Source organism: Python bivittatus, unplaced genomic scaffold (genome assembly GCF_059951505.1).
Source record: "Python bivittatus isolate LINGU-HERP-01145 unplaced genomic scaffold, Pbiv_v1 ctg000180_np1212, whole genome shotgun sequence".
Taxonomy (NCBI): domain Eukaryota; kingdom Metazoa; phylum Chordata; class Lepidosauria; order Squamata; family Pythonidae; genus Python; species Python bivittatus.
This window is the reverse complement of record NW_028277047.1, coordinates 4,475,460-4,497,125: the sequence shown is the minus strand read 5'-3', so window position 1 is coordinate 4,497,125 and position 21,666 is coordinate 4,475,460. Positions and strand designations below refer to the sequence as shown.

Sequence of the window (21,666 nt, the reverse complement as noted above, 5' to 3'; positions counted from 1 at the left end):
AACGCTAGGATTCTATCAAAGCAGAGTCATATGAAAATGACGAGTAATAAATCAGGGTATAATGAGGGTATAATCACAGTATGAAATCAGGTTATTAAATCAGGTATAATCAGAGTATGAAATCAGGATATTAAATCAGGGTATAAACAGGGTATAATCAGAGCATGGAATCAGGATATTAAATCACGGTATAATCAGAGTATGAAATCAGGGTATGAAATCAGGGTATAATCAGGGTATAATCACAGTATGAAATCAGGATATTAAATCAGGGTATGATCAGGGTCTAATCACAGCATGAAATCAGGTTATTAAATCAGGGTATAATCAGAGTATGAAATCAGGGTATTAAATCAGGGTATAATCAGGGTATGAAATCAGGATATTGTTTTGTAAACCACCCAGTCGTTCAACAAGATGGGCGGTGACAAATTTGATATATAAATAAAAATAAATAAGGATATTAAATCAGGATATTAAATCGGGTTATTAAATCAGGACATTAAATCAGGATATAAATTAATGGGTATTAAATCAAGGTATAATCAGAGCATTAAATCAGGGTATAATAAGAGTATGACATCAGGGTATAACCAGGGCATTAAATCAGGGTAGAAATTCGAGAATCCCTGTGTCCTGTATTCTCACTGGAAGAATCAGGACACGCTCCTCAAAAGCCTACAGTGGCTTTCCCAAGCAGGTCGCCATCCAGAAGTGGTGGACTTCACTTTCCATAATCCCAGCAGCTACCAGAACTGGTTGGGGGGTATGGGAGTTGTAGTCCAACCCTCTGGAGGAGAGTAGTTTGAGAAAGGCCAGATAAGCGTTAGATTTTAAGGCTTTTTTTAAAAAATGCAATGAAACCCCGCAGCTACTCCTGATGACATTGTTACATATTTTGTGATATTACCCACACATATACCATGTAGGAATGTACTTTGAGAAATGCAAACTTACATATCCAATTAAAAAAAAACTCTAAGGAAGAGTTTCTGGGAAAAGGTACTGGGAAAAAAATCAAAAACATGGAGAAAAACATGTCAGGACCACATAAAACGTAACTCCCAAAAGTTAAGAGACAAAAAAACCCACTTCCGGCTCTCCAAATGAAAGAGAAAAAACTCAGAATGGATATGACGTCACTACTTTCAAGCCATTTAAAGCGGCTCCACACGGAGAAATCCGGAAAGCCAATGAGAATCATCGAACGAAGGAGACCAAAAAAAAAAAACCAAGCCGTCTAGCTATTGGTCAGAGGCTCTGATGACGTTAGGATTTCATCCCAATAGAAGCCCAGCGCGGACTCTCGCAAAACCCCGCCCCCTTTTCTACAAGCCTGTCAAACGACGCGGACCAATGACTGAGGGAGCACGGCTATGAATAGCCAATCCGCGCGTCGTGGGGGACGTGCCCGCAGGGAGATTGAGAAGGCGGAGAGGGGAGGAGGGATTAAAGTCCACCCTCTTTTCTCCCACCGACGAGTCCTTCGGAAGGCGCGAAGCGGGCGGGAACCAATCAGGGCGCGGGGGTGGGGCGGGAGCATTCTAGCAGGTTCCAGAAGGCGGGGTGGGAAATAGGGAAAGGCGGGCGCAGGAAGGAGAAGGAGAGCGAGACGGGAAAAGCTTAAGTAGAGGAGGCGGTGGCGGCACTGAGATTTGCCCGGCGCCATGGAGAAGGTGGGAGAGAGGGGAAGGGCTGCTTTCTAGACGCAAGGGCTCACGGGAAGGTGGAGGTCAATGCGGAGGGGGGTCTTGGGGGGAGATGGTCCTGTACCTTCCGCAAAGGATTCTGGGAAAAGCACGTTGCCCTCCCCCGGAGGGAGAGCACGTCTAAATGGGCCTGCGGGTTCAGAGGATCATGGGAAGTGGGGGAGGCTTGTCCCGAGGATCTAAGCTGCTGAGGGAGGAGGGCTACATGTGTGCAAAGCATTATGGGGAGGGAGGGGGAGAGGGAGGGGGTCAAAGGCTGAGTGGGGGGCAGCCTCGAGGAAAGTAAGGGTGAGCTTGCAGTGCATCATGGGAAGTCGCGGGAGGGGGCCAGCGCTCTCCAACGTGGTGCACTTGGAAGGGTTTGGTTCCCATCATCCCCAGCCAGCACGGCCTACCCGCCTTGTCCAAAGTAACGGGCGTACCTATCATCCCCAGCTCACATGGCCACCCAGCTGTCCACTGTAACGGGCATGAGGGGTTGAAGTTCTCCTCGCTCACAGGCCGGCGGGGCTGGCCTTCTCCAGCCTGGCCGGTGGCAGAGGCCGTGGCCTCCATCCCCGCTGGCTTCCTGGGACGATCCCGGTTTAGTAAGGGTTCTGCTGCAGGGTTAGGGGGCGCAGAGATGTGTGGGTGCGCCCTCTTGAAATCGTTCCTCGGCAGAAACCCTGTCCGGGTTAAAGTTTATAATAATCGGTTTTGAACTTCCTTCTTGATTTGTGCCTATAAGAGCCTGGCAACCACATGTTCAGCCCAGTGTTGAAGTGAGGCACCCTCAGACCCATGCTTTTGTAGACTGGGCGACAGCTCCCATCATCCCCAGCCACCATGTACTCAGACTGAGGGGAGCTGCAAGTCCAGGATACCTGGCTGGGGCAGCTTGCCCAGAAGAGGTGTATGTGAAAGGGTGTCCCTCTGCCACTGATGGGGGGGAGTGTTGACCTGTGATTTTGTGGCTTCTGGACTGAGACCAACCGTGTGAGGAAGATTGATTGTGCCTTGGGGACATTTCAGTCGAAGTGGACGGGTTTGCTCAGACTTTGGCATCTTCTGGAGAGCGGCTGCCTGTTCTGGGATCTGCCTTCCTTGTAGGCACTCTCCTGTGCTTCTAGATAAATGGAATGCTTTAGGAACATTGATCGTATCAGAAGCAGTTTTCTGGGACGTGTCAACATTCACACGTTGGTTCAGCCATAATGTGGCTTGGTTGGTTTGAGCATGCTGATTGAGCCCAGCTATTCTGATGTGTAAAGGCAGATTATGGGCTAGTGCCATTGGGGAAGGAAGGTGCTTTGAATATAAATGCTGCATCTCCAGCAAAGCAGCGGAGGGTGCTCGAACAGAGCTCAGCAAAGCCTTTCAGCTCTTCAAAGCTAAGTTGTTTACGAAGAGAGGGGCCAACCTCAACGTGCATGTTCAGCATCAGTTGAGAAAGACTTTGCTATCGAACTCTCCTGAATAAAGGATCAGGGTGTATTCAGATGTTTGGGGTGCAAAAGGCTGCATTGCATGTTCAGCCTCTGACCTCTCCAGGTTGTGTTTGTGAAGACCCCCTACCCTGGGGAGCTATTTCCAGTCTCTGCAGAGACCTTGATTAAGCTGTCCTGTGATCGAGGGTAGGTTTGCACATCTGGCTAAGTTTAGCTCCGCTTTGGCTTAGCAAATGACACAAATCAAATCATTATAATTTTTGCATCCTGGTTTATGATTTCATGTATGGTGCAAATCCAGGTGTGATTTATTCGGTAAATTATTATTAAACTGTGACTCAGCACACGGTGTGTGAACCAGGCTAATTTAAAACAGCAGGTTGCTCTTTTCAGCAGTGATTCCTCTAAATTCTCTATTGAAGAAGGCCCTTTGCTAAACATGTGAACCTGGAACCTTTGGCACACAAAACGTGTCATCTCCTTTTTGGGTCAAGCATGACTCAAAGCTGGCCCCCTATCTGACTTCCTACCACCAATTAAAACTTTCCTGCCACCATACAAATTGCATTTTTGCCTTGGTGTGAAACTGAACAGAGGAAGCAATTGCCTGGTGAGCTCTGACTTCCAAGCAGAAAAAGGAAAAACAGAACAGGCCTGTCAGGCAGATGGGTGGGCGTCATTGTGTCAAGGTTTATACCATAGCAACCTGGCTGGACTCCAGCTGCATCACTGGGGCTTTGGGCTCTTTTTCCTGCCTGCCTTCATCCCAAATGTGCCAGGGTGATGGGCATCTTTGAGAGAAGGCATCTGACCCTGGACCAGCTTGTATCATTTTGCCCTTCCTCAGTTCCTGGGGGGGGGGGGGGGGGGGGATCTTGTTTTCCTGTATAGCTACAGTGCAAAGATAGAGAGCACCCAGAATTCTTAGAGAGAGAGCCTCAGCGACATTTGTCACTGCTGAAAAGGGTGGTTATTCTTGGCATCTGTAATTTCAGCTGCTGGTCCCTATCTGAATGGAGCTGTGACTCAGAGGATGCTACCTCTAGCTTGCTGTTTCTTCTGGGGAGAACTGGGATGTAGTAGGGACCTTGTCCTGTGACTTATGCCACAGTTTGTAGGCTGCAAATACATGTAGACTGCAGATGCTGCGGCCTCAGCTTAGCTTCCTTTGGTTTCCATGAATGGGTGATGGAGGAAAAACTGATACCTGGGTGCAAGTTGGCCCCTCAGTCTCCCTGGCTCTCTTCCTAGAGGGAAGAAGTGAATGTGACTATAGTGGTACAAGGAGTGATAATTTAACACCATCTGAAGGGCTACAGGGTTTTTTCATTCCAGATGTGGAGCCTAGGATGCGTCCTTGGGCCATTTCATAATACAAATTCTGTTTAATGGCTTAAGGAGCCTCGGTCCCCAGTTTGAGTGTCATCTAACCCTAATCACTCTCAGTCTTGGCCCCTATGTTTGTAATCAAGGAATGCTCATAACTAAGTATATTTTTATTAATTGATTTACAATTATTTACATGCTCCTTCCTCACACATATGTGTATGCTGTGCTGGTTTCTGGCCATAATAAACTTTAACTCAGTGTTACATGTGTGCTGTGACCATTAAAGACTTACAGGTGCTATACAGTATGGCAGTGTTTCTCAACGTTGGCCACTTGAAGATGTGTGGACTTCAACTCCCAGAATTCCCCAGCCAGCATGAGAGTTGAAGTCCATACATCTTCAAGTGGCCAAGGTTGAGAAACACTGATGTATAGATATTAAGATGTTGGTTTATTTCATGTGGATCCTACTGTCTTGCAATTTCAGGCATAGGTATCATAAAACTGACAGTTTCCAGCATCTTAAATTTCCTGCACAAGGCTGCTAGGAAGTTTGTACTGAAGGGAGAAGCAGGTCCAGCGTGCAGCAAAATATCTCGCCCAAAGTTTACAACTGGCAACAGTTGTGGAAGAGGACCATCACTTTCCTGTCCCTGCTTCTTGAATGTGTCTTGGTGGCCGTTGGGTGCCTTGAATGTGAACATTTGGCTCGATCCAAGCTCACCTCTGCTCTTACATTCTTAACCTTTGGGAGATGGGGAAGCTATCCGTGTTTAACTTTTTTTTTTTTTTTTGCTCTCCTCTCTTCAGGTGAATGAACTGAAAGAGAAAGGTAACAAGGCCCTCAGCTCTGGCAACACTGCAGAAGCAATCAAGCACTACTCGGAGGCCATGAAATTGGACTCTGCTAACCATGTGCTCTACAGCAATCGGTCTGCTGCTTATGCCAAAAAAGGAGAGTATCTGAAGGCCCTAGAAGATGCTTGTAAAACCATAGAGCTGAAGCCGGAATGGGGCAAGGTGAGAAGAAGGTTGCCAGTAGCTTTTGGAACATCCTCATTTGTTGCTAGGGTAGAGGATGGCTAGTTCCTCCTCGTGATCCTGAAGGCAGGTGCCAAAAATTTGACTGGGTTCCCGCAAACCATAGTTTGCTTGGCCACGATTTATTGAACAAGCAGCCACTGGCTGAACTTGCTGATGCATTTAAGATGTGATCCCCGGTATACAAGTTCTTCTGGGCAGCTTCAGAGCTGCTCCCCTCTTTCTTTCCGTGATTGAACGGGATGTGCCATCGATCCAAGAATTGGATGGACTGTCGAGGGCTCTCTGCTGATCCATCAGAGGACCTCAGATGATGGGAGGAAAGGCGTACAGGACATTTTGCGGTTAAATCTTCCATGCACCTCAATCTGTGGCTGCTGCAAATTCAGATGTGGCATGATTTCCTCTGGCCTGTGTACACGGATGTTTTGGGGTTAGCTCATTGTAGAAAGCTTTTTGTGCAAGAGGTCTTGGGTCCAGTCCTTTGCTGTTTTTATGCGCTTGTCAAAATCCTGGAAAACTGTTGTCTAATCACCCTCTGACTCTGCAGCTTTCTTCCCCTTTTGGCAGAAGCTTTGCTGCGTGGTTGCTTGGAAATTCTATATTTATTTATAATTATAAACACATGTTTCTTTCTGACGTCTCATCTTATAATTAAAATCTATACGGGAGTATTATAAAAGAAATGGCAAGTCTTTTTGGTTCCTGTTGGTGAAACAGTTGAGGCTTGGGGTCGTCTTCTTCTAGGAAGAATAGCAGACTGACTCAGGAGCTTGGTCATGCTAAAGACCCAACCAGTCCTTGGACTGTAACATTTGCCAGCCCCTCAGATGGGTAACTCCGGCAGCCTTATTTTTGCTGCCCGCCACCTGCAAAAAAGAAAAAAATGCTTAGCACCTTGAGCACCGCTCAAAATAGGCCAACCGTTTTGTTCCTTCCTCCTCGGGTATCTCTTAGAGGCTGAAAAATATTTCAAAAAGTCAGCGTGTGGGTGTCAGAATCCTCACAATCAGTCAATTGCCCTGCTAGCTTGCTTGCTTCATTTCTGCCATTACAGCGATGGGGAGGAAGGGAGGGAAGGCTGGGAGGTTAACCGTTAGGTGCAGATGGACTATTATCTGGCTCTCAGGAGTGTCCCAGATCGTACCTACGTGAGAACCAGAGGGTATCTTCCACATCCGCAAGAGAGATTCAAAGACAGAAGGAGGGGGAGTGAAATGGGAATGGGGTAAAACTAAGTTTTGGCATGCGCGTGACTCAGTTCCAGCAATGTTCTAGAGCCATTCACTACTTCCCAATAAATGAACTTTTCTTTGAGCCTGCTTTGGTTTCAATGAGAGTTGCTTTCGTTGAGAACTGAGTCCCGCGGTTCTTATAGTGGGTCAGAAGAACAAAAGCTGCCTGTCCTTATTCGGGTCCTAGCCATCTGGACAAGTGACTCCTGCAATTTTGGAGAAATCCAGTGTTGGAGTCTCTGGTTTCTCTGTGGACGAGTCTCCTGCCTCCTCTGATCTGTTCGTGCTTTTTGCAGGGCTATTCCCGAAAAGCAGCTGCCTTGGAATTCCTGAACCGGTTTGAAGAAGCAAAGAAGACGTACGCGGAAGGGCTGAAACACGAGCCTGGCAACGCACAGTTGAAGGAAGGACTGCAAAATATGGAGTCCAGGCTGGCAGGTGAGGAGAGCTGGATCTGGCTGTCTCTCTCTGGCTTATGCTAATGTTACATTTCAATTGCAGCAATAAGGAATATAAATGGGCTGTCTCTTTTAAAAGCAGGAGTGGGAATCCAAACAAGGGGTGTGTAACCTTTCCATGATGAAGGGGTACATTGACCTTTGGCATGTCAGAGGCCCCACTCCTAAAACTGGGTGAGGTCTATGTAAAGCAGCTTGGATTGAATAAAAAATGGATGTGTATCATGGCCACGTGGAGTTCAAAAATCACTATAAAGCACGGAGCTCTTTTTAAGGAGGACTTGGATAGGTTATCACCTCACTTGTCTAACGTTCTCCCCCAAGGGAAGGGATAACGGATAGCTCCTTTCCACACAATGATTCTGTGTAGAAGAAAGCATGGCTGTTGATTAGCAGCTACGTCTAGTTCTCAGCAAATCCGGCATCTTGTGTTGGGAGGCAGGGAAGAGGAAATACGATAGGAGCTATAGAGAGAAACCTTGGAGTTCAGGCAAACGAAAAGGATTTCTTTGGGGGAGGCTTGGAGACGTAATCTGCCTTTGGGTTCTGCTGATAAGATCTTGAATCATTTATTCCTCCCCATATTTAGAGGGTCATAGAGTGGTGCCTGATCCTATCATGATGCTGGCTAAAGAAGGGCATATCTTGCATATCCTTGACCCTTATTGATCATCTTAGTCACAACCTCAGGGCTTGACATTGCCAATTTGGGGCCACCTGTTTCCAGCAAACTTGGGTTTCCTCCCAGATGGGTGAGAAGCTCAACTGAAAATGGCAGGACGTTCGCAGCCTTGCCTGAGGCATTCTTCCAACAGGTTCCTACTAAGGATGCTCATTCCTTTCTCCCTTCTCCCCCTGTCCTCTTTCAGAGCGGAATCTCATGAACCCTTTCAACATGCCTAATCTCTACCAGAAGCTGGAGAGTGACCCGCGCACCAGAAACTTGCTCAGCGATCCAAGTTACAGAGAGCTGATTGAACAACTCCGCAACAAGCCATCGGAGCTGGGAACGTGAGTGTTGGTTTTGCAGGAGGAGAGAGAGGGGGTCCTGATTCCCACAGCCAAAGTAGCCCCTTTCTCAATCAGAGCCTGAGTCCCCTAGCCCAGGAATCTGTCTGCAATCGCTCAGGGTCTTTGTGCTTTCACGCAGCAACTCGGACCGTGCGTCACGCAAAGGCATCGTTTCATGAACGGTAGTTTTGCAGAACCTGTCGCTATTGGCTGGGCTCACCAATTTGTGCTAAGCCAAAACTAAAGAAGTTACCGCGTGGCTTATCGTGACAGGCTCAATGTAGAGAGTAAGGAGGATGGCCTTGAGGGGGGAGAATGCTCACCAAAGAGATGAGAAGGAAATTAGAGATGAAGTCCAACATACGCAGAACGTGTGCCCAGACGTTTCAGACAGTCGCTTCCTTAATGCCTGTGATTGTAAAAGAGAAAGAGAAGCAAAATCAGACTTGCAAGATTATGCTACTATAGCCCAGTGTTTCTCAACCTTGGCAGCTTTCAGAGGTGTGGAGTTGCTGGCTGGGGAATTCTAGGAGGTGAAGTCCACACTTGTGAAAGCTGCCATGGTTGAGAAACATTGTTATAACCTATATAAATAAATGTAGTTTTGACTCTTCTGTGGAGTTTATTTGTTGGTCTGATCTGCCTCTTAGGTCTGGTGCCCAGTCAAACTGTTGGAGAGTTTGGAACCTTTTGGAAGTGTAGGGTTAATTGGAAATTGCCCCACACCATAATATCTTGGCTTCTGGTTGAGCATGCACATACATGATTTATAAACGAATTCCTTGTATCAACCTAGCTAGTATTTGCCTATTCAGTAAACCATGGTTAAACCTTGGTTTTGTGCACTAGGTCAGCCTACCAAAAACATGTTCAGGGGGACCTTGTTTATCTGGCAAAATCAGGAGCTGGTTCTGAAGTGTTCAGGTTGGGCTTCTCACCCGCTTGTCCCCCTGCTGTGTAACAGAAAACTGAAGGACCCCCGGGTGATGACAACTCTTGGAGTGCTCCTCGGAGTCGACTTAGCCAGTGCCGATGACGAGGATGAAGCCATGTCTCCCCCGCCTCCTCCACCCCCCAAGAAAGAGCCCAAGGCAGAACCCATGGAGGAAGATCTGCCAGAAAACAAGAAGCAGGTATTGGCCTCTGGCCTTGGTGTGGAGACCACAGGCCCTGCAGATGGAGGCTGTGATGGATTTCATTGGTCAGTCAGAAGGAAGCAACCTTGTCCACTGCAAATGCTCTCAGCTACACCTTCTGTAACCTCTGAACATTATTTATGGCAGTTGAGTTTTAGAATGTAAATCACCAAGAGTCTCTGGCAGATTTGGATGGATGGATGAATGAACAAATGAAGGGAGGGAGGGAGGGAGGGAGGGAGGGAGGGAGGAAGGAAGGAAGGAAGGAAGGAAGGAAGGAAGGAAGGAAGGAAGGAAGGAAGGAAGGAAGGAAGGAAGGAAGGAAGGACCAGCCAAAAATCCAGATGAATTAGAAACATCACCACAGGGCAAACTTTGTAGCTGGTGGCCACTTAGAACTTATTTGTAGTCATATCTGCTGATCTTAAATCCTGGAGCGAGTTCCTAAGTGCCAAGGTATCTTTCAGATAACTCAGTCCTGATTCCCAAATAGTGGGCGGCCAGCCAGGAAAGTTAACATTCCTTACTTGGACCAACCATTTGTGTTGAATTTCCTGGCAACCAAGTGTAGAATATTCTTAAGCAAGATGCATCTGCTGACTTTCAGGCTCTGAAGGAGAAGGAGTTGGGGAATGAGGCCTATAAGAAGAAAGACTTCGAGACAGCCTTGGGGCATTACAACAAAGCAAAGGATTTGGATCCAACCAACATGACTTATATTACTAATCAAGCAGGTGAGGCGGGCAGAAGAGAGGGGGAGCCAAGCTGGCAGTTTTAAAATGGCACAACAGAGATGAAGCTAAAGCAGGAAATTCCACCGTGTTCCTTGAGAGATATTGGGCACAATTAAACAATAGCAGTCCCTGTTTTCATAACACTCATTTAAGACTCTTGAAACCTAGAAAATAATAGAGACAAACCCAGAAAGGATTGAAATAGAAAAATCTGGATTTTCTATTTCTGGGTATATCTATTCTTCGGAGGATAATCTGGACAAAATACTCACTGGGCCCCAAAAAGAAGGCCCCAGGCAGGCCTCCTGTGGGTGGACATGATGGAATACCACCGCTGACCAACCCCATTTTTTCCTAAGCCATCCACCTCACCCCGAAGAGTGCCTGAAAGGTAATCTTATAAGTGTGAGGAGGTGTTTTGTTAGAACAAGGGATTGGTATGGCGTGAGCATCCAGGGGTTGGATTCCAAACCCCATCAGCCTCATCCAGCCAGTGGAGGGAAGACAGACATTGCAAACCAGCCTCATTGCAAACATGGTTCTCCCAGTTTCACACCTGCCTTTGGGTGCGTTTTTTTTCCTCCTCCCCCCCTTTCAGCGGTGCATTTTGAGAAAGGAGATTACAACAAGTGCCGGGAACTGTGCGAGCAAGCCATCGAGGTGGGGCGTGAGAACCGGGAAGATTATCGACAGATTGCCAAGTAGGTGGCAAGGGTTCCTGGGAGAGCTTCCTTGGAGCGATCAGGTTTTTTCACCTGCCTCTTGAACATTTCAATGCTTGCCAAGCTTTGCTACAAACCCAGTTGTTTTGATTTGCATCAGTATTCACTAAGCTGCTATTTTGGGGGGAAGAGATGCGTGTGCTTAGGAATTACATCAGAATCTGCCTGACATCCTATTCATGAGTCGTGGCAATGTCTGGACAGGATGTTCCATAACCTTGTCAGGGATGAGGACCTTCTGGGAGCCGGGCATATTCTCTGCTGCTCAGCTGTGGCCTTTCCCAGTAAGGAAAGTTAATATCACCTTTTTTTGCTCTGCTCAGATGGATAATAGTTCTCCGCTCTTTCAGGCCAAGGGAGGTCTCTTTCCATTCTCTTCCTTTATTGGATTAACACCTTTGGATTAATTTTATTGTCCATTGCCCAGCACCCCGATAGCATCCCTGAAGTGCACCACTTCCTCCATAGAGTGCATAAAGGTGCGTTTATTATCCTGTGATTCAAGCGCCCAAGTATGGAATTTGCCATCCATCACACTGCCTTCCAGGCCCGTCATTCAGAACAAAACCGCATGGGAAGGTGGGCCAAGAATTTTCGCTTGCTCGGGGGCTTCTCAGCTCTTCGTTCTAGATATGTGGGTGATGATGATCGTTGTTGCCTCTAGAGCTTACGCCCGAATTGGGAACTCCTACTTCAAAGAAGAAAAGTACAAGGAAGCCATTCAGTTTTACAACAAGTCTCTGGCTGAGCACCGTACTCCAGACGTGTTGAAAAAGTGTCAACAGGCAAGCATGTCGTTCCAAAAGTCTTCTGTAGCTCGGGTGATTGGGTGGCGAAGCTGGGCTTTTGCTCCTGTTTTTACACTCTCCAACCACACCAGGATCTTCCATCTCCCCTTTTGCTCTTTTCTCTGCTGATATTTGTAGGAATAAAGGATACTCCTTAGCTTTGGGTGGGTTCACACCCTGCACTAAGTCTTGGGTTGTTATGAAGCTACATTTGGCAGGTTTATGCAGTGATAAGCTGTAAACCATGGTTTACCAGCTACAATGGCTGGCTGCAGAAAACACTAAGCCAGTGTTTCTCAACCTTGGCAACTTGAAGGCTGGCTGGGGAATTCTGGGAGTTGAAGTCCACACATCTTCAAGTTGCCAAGGTTGAGAAATGCTGCTCTAAGCCAAGCTGGTGGCTTTTATGGTGTCTGAATCAGGCTGCTGAATTAAACCACTGCCTCATCTAATTGGGCTGGCTTTCCAAGGCGGTGGTGGGGAAGGAGCTGCCCCATCCTTTTATCTCAGGGGTGAGCAAGCCCTTTTTTGTCACCCCCCTGGAACCTCTCTGGCCAAAATCAGTGGGTTTCTTTTCCTGTCTTCTTGAGGTGGCACAGCCCATCATAGAACTACTAAAACAGGCTTAAACAAGAAAGAAAAGAGGAATGCCTTAAACATTCCATCTGTGCTCTAAAGCAGTGTTCCTCAACCTTGCCAGCTTTAAGCCATGCTGGCTGGGGAATTCTGGGAGTTGAAGTCCACACGGCTTAAAGCTGGCAAGGTTGAGGAACACTGCTCTAGAGCAATGTTTCTTAAAGGGACCCTCTCAAGGTTCCTTGAAACCAGAATTATTTGCCAGCCTATGTTGAAAAATAATACAGTATGAAAATCCCATCAAATCATCGTGAGAAGTGCTAGCGGCAGTGAATGCGTCAATTTTAATAGGTTAAATATTGCTAAATATCACCCATACACACCAAAGCTCTTTTGGGGCCCTCCGTAATTTTTAGCAGCGGGAAGAGGTCCTGAGAGAAAAAAGTTTAAGACACACTGCTCTTGGGGGCAGCACAGTCTTGCCCGCCCCCAAGACAAATCAGGACAAAACCCAGCAAGCTGTATTGAAGCCAGATAACTTAGTCTGCCTCCTAAGCCGTTGGTTTCTAGAGTTTCCACCAAGAAGGTTTTTCTCATCAGCTGCTGCTTTGTGCCAAAGCTTGTTCTTGGGTAGATAGCATTGACACTTCCTTTCTCCCCAGGCTGAGAAAATCTTAAAAGAACAAGAAAGGGAGGCGTACATCAATCCTGAGCTGGCTTTGGAAGAGAAGAACAAAGGCAACGAATGCTTCCAGAAAGGTGAGGGAGTGGCATTTGGTGTGTGTGATGTTTGCACACTGCCCCAATGAGAAGGCCTTGGACAGGGTTCCTGGACTTAATCCATTTTGCCCCCTGAAGGAAAAATGCTCGCTTAGACCTTTCTTGTGAGCGGTGAGGGACTTGCTTAAAAATGCAGTTCTGCAGATTATGCATGGCTGGGTCAAAATTGAACAAGATCTGACTTCCCTCCACACTGCAGGAAGATGGATTGTTAAGAATGGGCTTATGGAATTCATTCCTGGAGAAAAGCGTGGCTGAATTAGGCCCCCAATCGAATCAGTTTCTCCACATCAGTCAACCTGCTTCCTTAGGAAGCCCCCAGACACTGCAAGAAAGTTCCTCTTTCTCCCACCATTTTTTCCCCAGTCATCCTTATTCAAAGATATACTGCCTAGGAATCTGGAGGCTCCATGCACCCAATGATGATCTGTTCTCCTGCAGGGGATTATCCACAAGCCATGAAACATTACACAGAAGCTATCAAACGTAATCCCAATGATGCCAAACTTTACAGCAACAGAGCAGCCTGCTACACCAAGCTGTTGGAGTTCCAGTTAGCACTCAAGGTGAGTGCCTCAAGCCCCCTTCTCCTGCAGCAACCCTGAGCTCCCCAAGTTTATTAAGGGAGGCCAGTTCTGGAAGACAAACTTCCCTACAAGGGTGCATTTCCCACGATCCCTTCACCCGATTTTGTAGCTACAGAGTTGTTTGGGGAGGTGCCGCGGCTATTCCTTTGCTTTCTTTTGTAATCTCTGCATGTAGAAAACTAGCATGTCAAGAAAACTCCGAAGATGTTAGAACTCTTTCCTTTGATATCTTGCTTTTCTAATTTGCACGGAACGCTTCTCGCCCTTGCCGTTCCTTCCACTTGTAATCTGAAGCCCGCTTTACCAGATCATCTGCTTATCCAGTCCAATCCAGAGTCTAGTTCACCACTTCACCTCTGGTTGCCTATCTCGATTTTAAAATCCTTAAGTCTCAACGGGAGGCCTCTACCGAACCTCTCATTCCCACACAATCCAAAAAGAGAGTCAGGACACCCTCAGGAGTTGGCTAGCCTGGCCGAATTAGGAAGATTAAAGAATGGCTGGATGGAGGGGAAAGTCCTGAACTTTTCTGAGAAAATGACCTTGAAAAAACTTTTTCATTCCACAGGATTGCGAGGAATGCATTCGTTTAGAACCCACATTCAGTAAGTAGGTGGATTTGAACGGATCGACTTTGGGGATCGGTGGAGAATGGCAGAACATGAAAGTCGGTCCAGATTCAGAACATCACGATTTTGCTGTGGGCACAGACAGAAGGGCAGCAGAAGGGAAGGGACTGATGAGAGGACGAGAGAGGAGGCAGCACACACCAGTTTTGTCTGACTTGCCCATAAAATCCCTTAGCATCCTCTGGATTTTGCTTCAACAATAACAGCAGCAAAATTCCCAGGTTTTGCTTTGGGTGAATCACATCCGGTTTAGTGTGGTTCAGCAGAACTTCCAGAACATGATTGCTTGTTTGGGACTTAAAACAAAGCATCTTTTCTATTTTGGATGGGCCCTCGCTAAAAACCATAGGTGATCAAACAAGGCTGGTATTGTGCTGAGTGGTGTGGTTGGGAGAGGTTTGTGCCCCTCGTTGAATTCATGGGGCTCATCCTCCCTTTAAAAAGACTCTTGAATTAAGAGAGGGAAAAACAGGAGGGAACGCTGTCCCATGTTCTGAAGCTGACGGTCTGTTCTCGGTTTGCAGTCAAAGGCTACACGCGCAAAGCGGCGGCCTTGGAAGCGATGAAGGATTACACCAAGGCGATGGATGTCTATCAGAAAGCGCTTGAGTTGGACTCAAATTGCAAGGTGGGACCCGGTCAGGCACGCCACTGAGAGAGAGGAAGGGCGGGGGGGGCAAGGAATAGCGTGATTGTGGGGGTGGGGGAAGTTTCCTCCTCTTTCCTGTCCCTTTCAGCCTGCCCCGCCCTCAACTGTGAAGAAAGGACCTTTCAGTCAAGATTGCCTTAATGGAATGCCATCTCAGGAAAGGGGAATTTCCAAATGCAAACAGCTTTCTATGTATTTCTTTACAACTTCCCTCTCCTTTGGCTGCCGGCCAGCATTACTCAGGATTTCATTGAGCCATTTACTCCTCATGCTTCTTGTCCTGTTGCTGCTTATCAGCTTCATGGGGTGACCCAAAGGGAATTTTTGTATTCTGGGAGAATGTAAAAAGAAAAAAAAGTCCCAACTGATGCTATTGAATTACAATTCCCAACAATCTGAGCAGCCAACAATGATAAGGAATGCTGGGATTTGTAGTTTGGAGCCACTGGAAATGCCCTCCCCTTGCTATGCACCCCTCTGTAGTTCCAAGGGATAAGTCAGTGATGGCGAACCTTTTGGGCTCGGCGTGTCAAAAATTCAGAAAATGCCTCACTTGACTTTGCTGACATGCCACCCCCCAACAAGAGAAACAATTATTTACATATTTATTTAAAAAAAAAATACAGTCCAATTGTGTGGTACTATGTATTATATAAAGAAATATCAAATAATTACAAAAATGAAATCAGAGTAAAACTCAGTTTCTTTGGTAACTCAAACAGGGAGAATAGTTGTTGTCGGGTGTTGGTGAATGCTGGCGTGTCACCCAGAACGTCATGGCATGTCACTTTTGACACGTGTGTCATAGGTTCGCCATCACTGGGATAAGGGCTTACGTGCCCCAACGTGTTGTGGCTACAGCAAGGAACGATAGATAACGGCTAGGGAATTTGGGGAATGTTGCTGGTTCAAACTAGCACCGGACGAGGATTCCAGGGTGGGAAGAAGCTGTCCTCTTAAGTCATTCTCCTGGATGCAATTCGACAGGAAGCCGCGGAAGGCTACCAGCGCTGCCTGATGTCCCAGTACAATCGCAACGACAACCCTGAGGATGTGAAGCGCCGGGCCATGGCCGATCCTGAGGTGCAGCAGATCATGAGTGATCCAGCTATGCGGCTGATCCTGGAACAGATGCAGAAAGACCCACAGGCGCTAAGCGAGTGAGTGAGGGCTGGGAAAGCCTGCGAGGAACAGTTAGATGGTCTTCACAAACTTGCTTGCTAATGGATGTAGCTAGAGCAGTGTTTCTCAGCCTTGGCCACCTGAAGATGGGTGGACGTCAACTCCCAGAATTGGCTAGGGAATTCTGGCAGTTGACGTCTACCCATCTTCAAGTGGCCAAGGTTGAGAAACACTCAGCTAGAGGCTGTTAAAATGATACCGTTCCAGCGTGCTTCTTTCCATAGGATTGCACAGTCTCTTCTAGATTAAGCTTTTGAGTTCTGAAGTGTTCCAAACAGTTAAGGAGTTCCTAAAGCGTTGGCGTGTAGCCAGGCAAGGTATGGAACCCTCTCTTTCCAGACCTTCCATTCTGAGTCATGACCCCATTCCCTTGCTCTCCTTTCTCCAGACACTTGAAAAACCCCGTCATCGCTCAGAAAATCCAGAAGCTCATGGATGTCGGCTTGATCGCCATTCGGTGATGATTCTGACTCTCTTCTCCACCCCCCCCTTGTTGAAAAGGCAGCCGGGACTTCTCAATGAAAGCAGTCCAAGGGGGCGTCTCCTCTGCGAGAGGCAGAGACTCGTACAGTTGGGACAGATGTCCATCTCTTGCACACGTGTGCTCGTACCATCCACCCTACTCGGCACCCGGAAATCGACCTGTCCATTGTCCTGGCCCGTTGCTCTGTCTCAGTTACCCCAATTGTGAGTCGCTGCCCTCTTTTTCTTCCCCTCTCTTCCCCTTGCAGTTTTTAATTCTCTTGGCCAGCAACTGTGGCACGGGGAGCCTCGTCACTCATTTTCCCGGTTTCGTTCGGCTGCGAGGCTGCGGTTTTTTTTGGTCTCCTGCGCATCCAATAAAAGAGCAAAGTTAGTGGCCTTGTCTTCTTGAGTCGCCTCTTTTCAGCTGAGATTCCCACCGGTCTGTTCACAGGGCGATGCTTCAGCTGGCAAACAAAGCTGTGATAGTGGAGTTTGGGCCAGTCTGTTATACCAGCTTGAAAAAGCAGAAGCTTTGCGGGTAGTATAAATTTGATCAAAGTCCTGCTAGGGAGGGGGCGGTAGAACCAGGGAGGGGGTCATTTGGTGGCCACAGAATGACGCATGTCTGGAGGGGGGAAAATTGGGGGAGCATTCAGGAAAAGCGGGTTTTGGCTATTCAGGATTGGGCATCCAAGGAAGAAACATATGGAGGAGCGCTTCAGAGAGCCCCATTTTGTTTGCAGATTTTGCTTGTCTGATAGTCTGCATCCAGAGTTTGGAGTCTGCGATCTGTGCTTTTTACATGATTTCTTAACTTTTTTTTTTTTTGCCCCCTCCCCCCTTTCCCTTCTTTTTGCTAATCTGCATTCAACAAAAACCAATGCATTACACTGAAGTATATCTGTCCTGTCTGACTACAGGAATGTTTTAATTGTCTTCCTAAGACTTCATCAGAGCACGACTAAAAGTGTTGGGGCCAGGGTGTGCAATCTGGAAACGTTGCATCAGCATTTCGAATTGGTGCAATCCGCTCGCCAGAACGTCTTCCATTTCTGCGGAATTGCAGCCAGCGGCTTCCATGCTGCAGGAAGTCTTGTGTTTTATGTTCCTCCATAATAACTACATTTCTCACCCTTTTTAAATTTAAGCTGCAGGTGCAGATGGTTTGATTTTCAGGCTCCTTAAATCAGACTTTGTGTCTTTTAAGGTGTTCATTTTTCCTCCCTCTTCCTTCTGTTGCCTCCTTTCCTAGAAGGACTTGATTCTCGCCAGTTGGAAATAATAAATTGGGGGCTTATTTGTTTCCAACCGTTGCTATTCTGCTGATACATGCTGATTTCATTTGCACTGACCAATTTTTGGCTGTAGACTGAAATAGTTTATATTAATGTACCAGATTATTCCTGGCTGGAGGTCTTGCTGGCAGGCTGTAGCCCTCCCCAACCCAAGCCTTCTCATTGCTCTTTAGAATCAATGGCTAATGTCAGGCTTGAATTGAGAACAGGCAGTTAGATGCTAAGAGAGAGCAATGGCGTTTAATCCTGCCGAACCCAAGCCCTACTCCTTCCTTGGGGAACAGAACGTTACAGTCCACTCTCTGTTCCTTTAACTCATAGCAGCATTTTTTTTTCCTGTTCTTGGCCATTTCCCCCCATCTCTGTCCCAAGCTCCAGACGAGTAAAGATGAATTTACATTCTGCTCCTTCCTGATACTGAGTGAGGACATGGCATTGTCATAAAGCCCATTCAGAGTGAGGGTGTCACTTCCTCCGCTGAGCTGGCGACAAGACGGCAAGAAAGCTGAGCAAAAAGGGCAACTTCTGATTCAGTTCACAGCAACGGTTCCCCAGAAATGAGAAGCGTCATAAGGTTGCATCTCTGCCACTTAATGGCTCGGTGAAATCTTATTTCCAGCAATCTCTACCGCTACAGGCAGCCCCAATCCAGTTAGCCTTTCCTGACTATCCCCAGATATTTGGGACTGGTGGATTGGCTTTTTATTGCTCTACATTGTAGCAGAAATGATTTCGGCAACCTTGAACATTAGTTATCCGGAACGTTAATTGTCGGTTTTAAAACTTGTCCGCCGCCCAGAGCCATTGCCGTGAAATGGTCAACCATGTGAATCATTTAAAGAAAGAGATAATAAAAATACTCAGAAGAGCCCAGGGTAAGGGTGAGTTGTCTGTGACTGACACATTTGAATGGGGCAATCTTAACCCCCAAAGGTTCTCATGCTCCACGTCTGGCGACGCTTCCGTCAGAAGCACTCACGGCCCCTTTTTTGCAGCACTTCTCCCTGCCCCCCTGTTATATTCAACTAGAGTAATTCCAGTTGCAACAGTGGGTGAAGGCAAGGCCAAGATCCACCCATCCTGTGCCTGCAAGCAGGCATGCTGTAACCGTGTGACCCTTTCCTCCAAAGAAAAGGGAAGTGGATGGAGACAGTCCTGCTTACCAGTGGCGCAGCAAGAGGGGGTGGAAGGCTGTCTTTGGCCAGCCTCCCGATGCTTTAGAATATCGTTCGTGCAAATCTTGGGGCCCCAGTTTGAAAGGGGTGAAGAAGTTGAGAAAGTTGAGACACGCTGACCTGCGTAAAGAGAAGTTTGCTGAAGTGGCCCATCTTTGCATATCTTTGGTAGAGTGAACTAGCAATGCCGGCTAAAGTTGAAAGATTCAAGTAACTCAGGGTCAGCTGAGCTTGTAAATAAGCAAATGTTTCTTAGTGTTTCATAAGAAGGAAGTCGAGCTGGGGAGTGCACCCCGTACGAAGAACCATTGTGCCAATTTGTACCCTTTCCCCTCCAAGACGTGAGTAGGGACTTCTGTTACGATGCAAGGAAGTAGCAGATGCCAAGCTGTTTTGTTATCCCAGATCTCCCAAACCCTAGCCACCCTGCAGGAACCAGGTTACAGGGACGGCAAGCTTCAAATGACCACAATTTGCACGAATCTGTAACCCAGAAGACCACATTTTTAGATGGGATTATTTTGGGCTTGCGACTCTAGGGGACAGATAACCTGCAGTTAAAAAATCCTTTGACCTATCCATTTTATTCAGCCCCCAAGACTCTCTGAAACGTTGACCATGATTTTTCCTGGCCCTTTCGAGCATAGCGTTGTGACTTTCAAGATGAGAAATGGTTTTAAGCGTTTGCCCCCTATTCTGCATCAAAAGCTAACTGGGTTGTGTTTCATTATTGCTACATGCCCCCCCCCCCAAAAAAATCTTACAGGCTTCCACCACCCTTCTGTCAAACATTATCTAGATGAAAAGCATCTAGAAGCGCTGGGGACGACTCAGAACAAAAGGCGCATCGGTGCTGCCACCGGATGTGAAAATAGTGAACTATTTTTCTTCTTTCTTAAATGTGTGAACTAGTTCAGAAGTTGATATTTCCTAAGAACTTGTGTCTCAGGAAAGATGGTGTTTTTTTCTCAAAAAAAAAAAAAAAAGACCTAATTTCTAGATCTTACGGTGTACGAAGCAGCAAAATGGTGAATTCACAAGCAGAGAGAAGAGAGGTTGGTGAAGGTGTCTTTGGTACTTGGGTCAACTGCCTCCTTTATCCAACCAGGAATTTGACTGTATTCCAGAATGACAGGCAGAGAAGGGGGTCATGGAGAAATATATTCAAAGCCAGAATTTCCCTTTCTAATACTGGGATTCACACAGTTCAGTCTCTTTTAAAAAAAAAATCATTTCTTTGTAACTTAAGCACCAGGCATTCCCCATTTGCCAGAAAATAGCAAGCATAAATCCCCCCTTCGCTGTCGGGGAGGTGGGTGGTGATGTGTTGAGAGGTCTGTAAGACAGGAGTTACTGTGCGACCTGCCTGCAGCAACCGTTGGCTTAGATCTGCCACAAGGAGAGTACAGTCATAACTTTGAAACGTGCCCCTCCCAGCACTCGATGGGGGCTTTGCAATGCTTTACTCAAAGCCTCTGGCGCTGCAAATGTGCGCTGGGTCACAGACGCAGCAGGGAGGAAGTCGCCAAGGGGGTGGTGCGGAGAATACGCCCTAAATTGGGGAAAGACCTGCGGCAGAGGCGTGTCGGAACAAAAGGCCAGTGGTGGATCCCCCGGGGGACTTGTTTGCAAATTCAGGCTGGGGGTCTGGAAAAACTTCAGGTGGAGGTCAAAGCAGTGAAGGTACGTACTCACTTTTTTTTCCCTTCTCTTTCCTTTTCTAGCACAAACGGTTTCTCTTTTGAAAAAATGAGGGTTCTTTCTCTTCACGGTTTCCAGACAAGCTCCCTTCGTTGAACCACTTGGGGTGCTCCCTAGGAAACTCAAAAAGGCACAAAGGATTTCCTGTATTACAGTACTTCATTTCTGGGTTTTAAGAAGGGAGGGGTTCCTTACTGCCTTACGCGAACCATCCTTGCCTGTTTTCTAGGGGCCCTTTGGGGAGGCAGAAGCGTGGACCAGCGGCTCCTTTTCAGTCTGCTCCAGTTCCCTCTACAGAACCTCCCTGTTCAGGAGCACTTTACCCTCCGGATGCCCAATTCTGTAGGGGGGAGGGTGAGCAAAGGAGGGGGGCTGCTTTCAAATCTTTAGAAGCATCTGGCAGGCTGCTGAGCGGGGAGAGGGCGAAGATGCCGAGCACGGGGGCAAGACTGTTTTAGACTCTCACAGCTGCGGCAAATATATTTACTGTGGCCGCCATCTTGCGAGATAAACACACGTTTCTGTTTGGTGGGTCCTGTTTGGTGGGCCAGTACTGAGCAAATACAAGATTCATGGAGCAGAAAGGCTGCCTTGAAGCTGCTGGGGGAGGTATACAAAAGGTATTTAGAATGAGGGAGGTGTATTTAGTCTGTGGCACTCCTATGCAAAATTCGGATGACTAGCACAAGGCCCAACCTCCCCAAACAGCTGTCTGAGTCATTTCCAGCACAAACGACCGAAGCTCAGAGGCCGGGTTCTTAACGTTTCCTGGATTTCAACTCCTTTCATGGAAGAAACTCAAATCCATTGCTTTAAAATCAACGCCCTCTAATTTCCATTAACCAAAGAGTCTTGCCAAGTTTGGGGGTGTCCAGACCCGTCCAGCAATATTGCAGAGGTAGGAAAAGTTACAGCTGGGGGCAGGAGGAAGAATTCAGACAGGAGAAGACTAGAAATTTGGCATTTTCGCCCAAGCAGGGGGTGCCCAGCAGCGTTAGAAACCAAGTGGGTTTTGCATCTCGGCATCTTTCTCACGG

The 21,666-nt window shown here is 47.3% G+C and overlaps 1 protein-coding gene across 1 annotated transcript; it reads left to right on the top strand.

Annotated features, from left to right (window-relative positions):
* The first annotated feature begins 1,528 nt into the window (after positions 1 to 1,528).
* Positions 1,529 to 16,849, top strand: STIP1 (stress induced phosphoprotein 1). The gene is made up of 14 exons (XM_007435070.4): positions 1,529 to 1,676; positions 5,276 to 5,485; positions 7,038 to 7,179; positions 8,069 to 8,210; positions 9,175 to 9,343; positions 9,954 to 10,080; positions 10,679 to 10,781; positions 11,467 to 11,587; positions 12,829 to 12,925; positions 13,388 to 13,512; positions 14,102 to 14,138; positions 14,687 to 14,790; positions 15,799 to 15,971; positions 16,382 to 16,849. Exons 1-14 carry the CDS (start codon positions 1,668 to 1,670, stop codon positions 16,452 to 16,454), a joined length of 1,632 nt encoding a protein of 543 aa, XP_007435132.1. The 5' UTR covers positions 1,529 to 1,667; the 3' UTR covers positions 16,455 to 16,849.
* Positions 16,850 to 21,666: the final 4,817 nt, after the last annotated feature.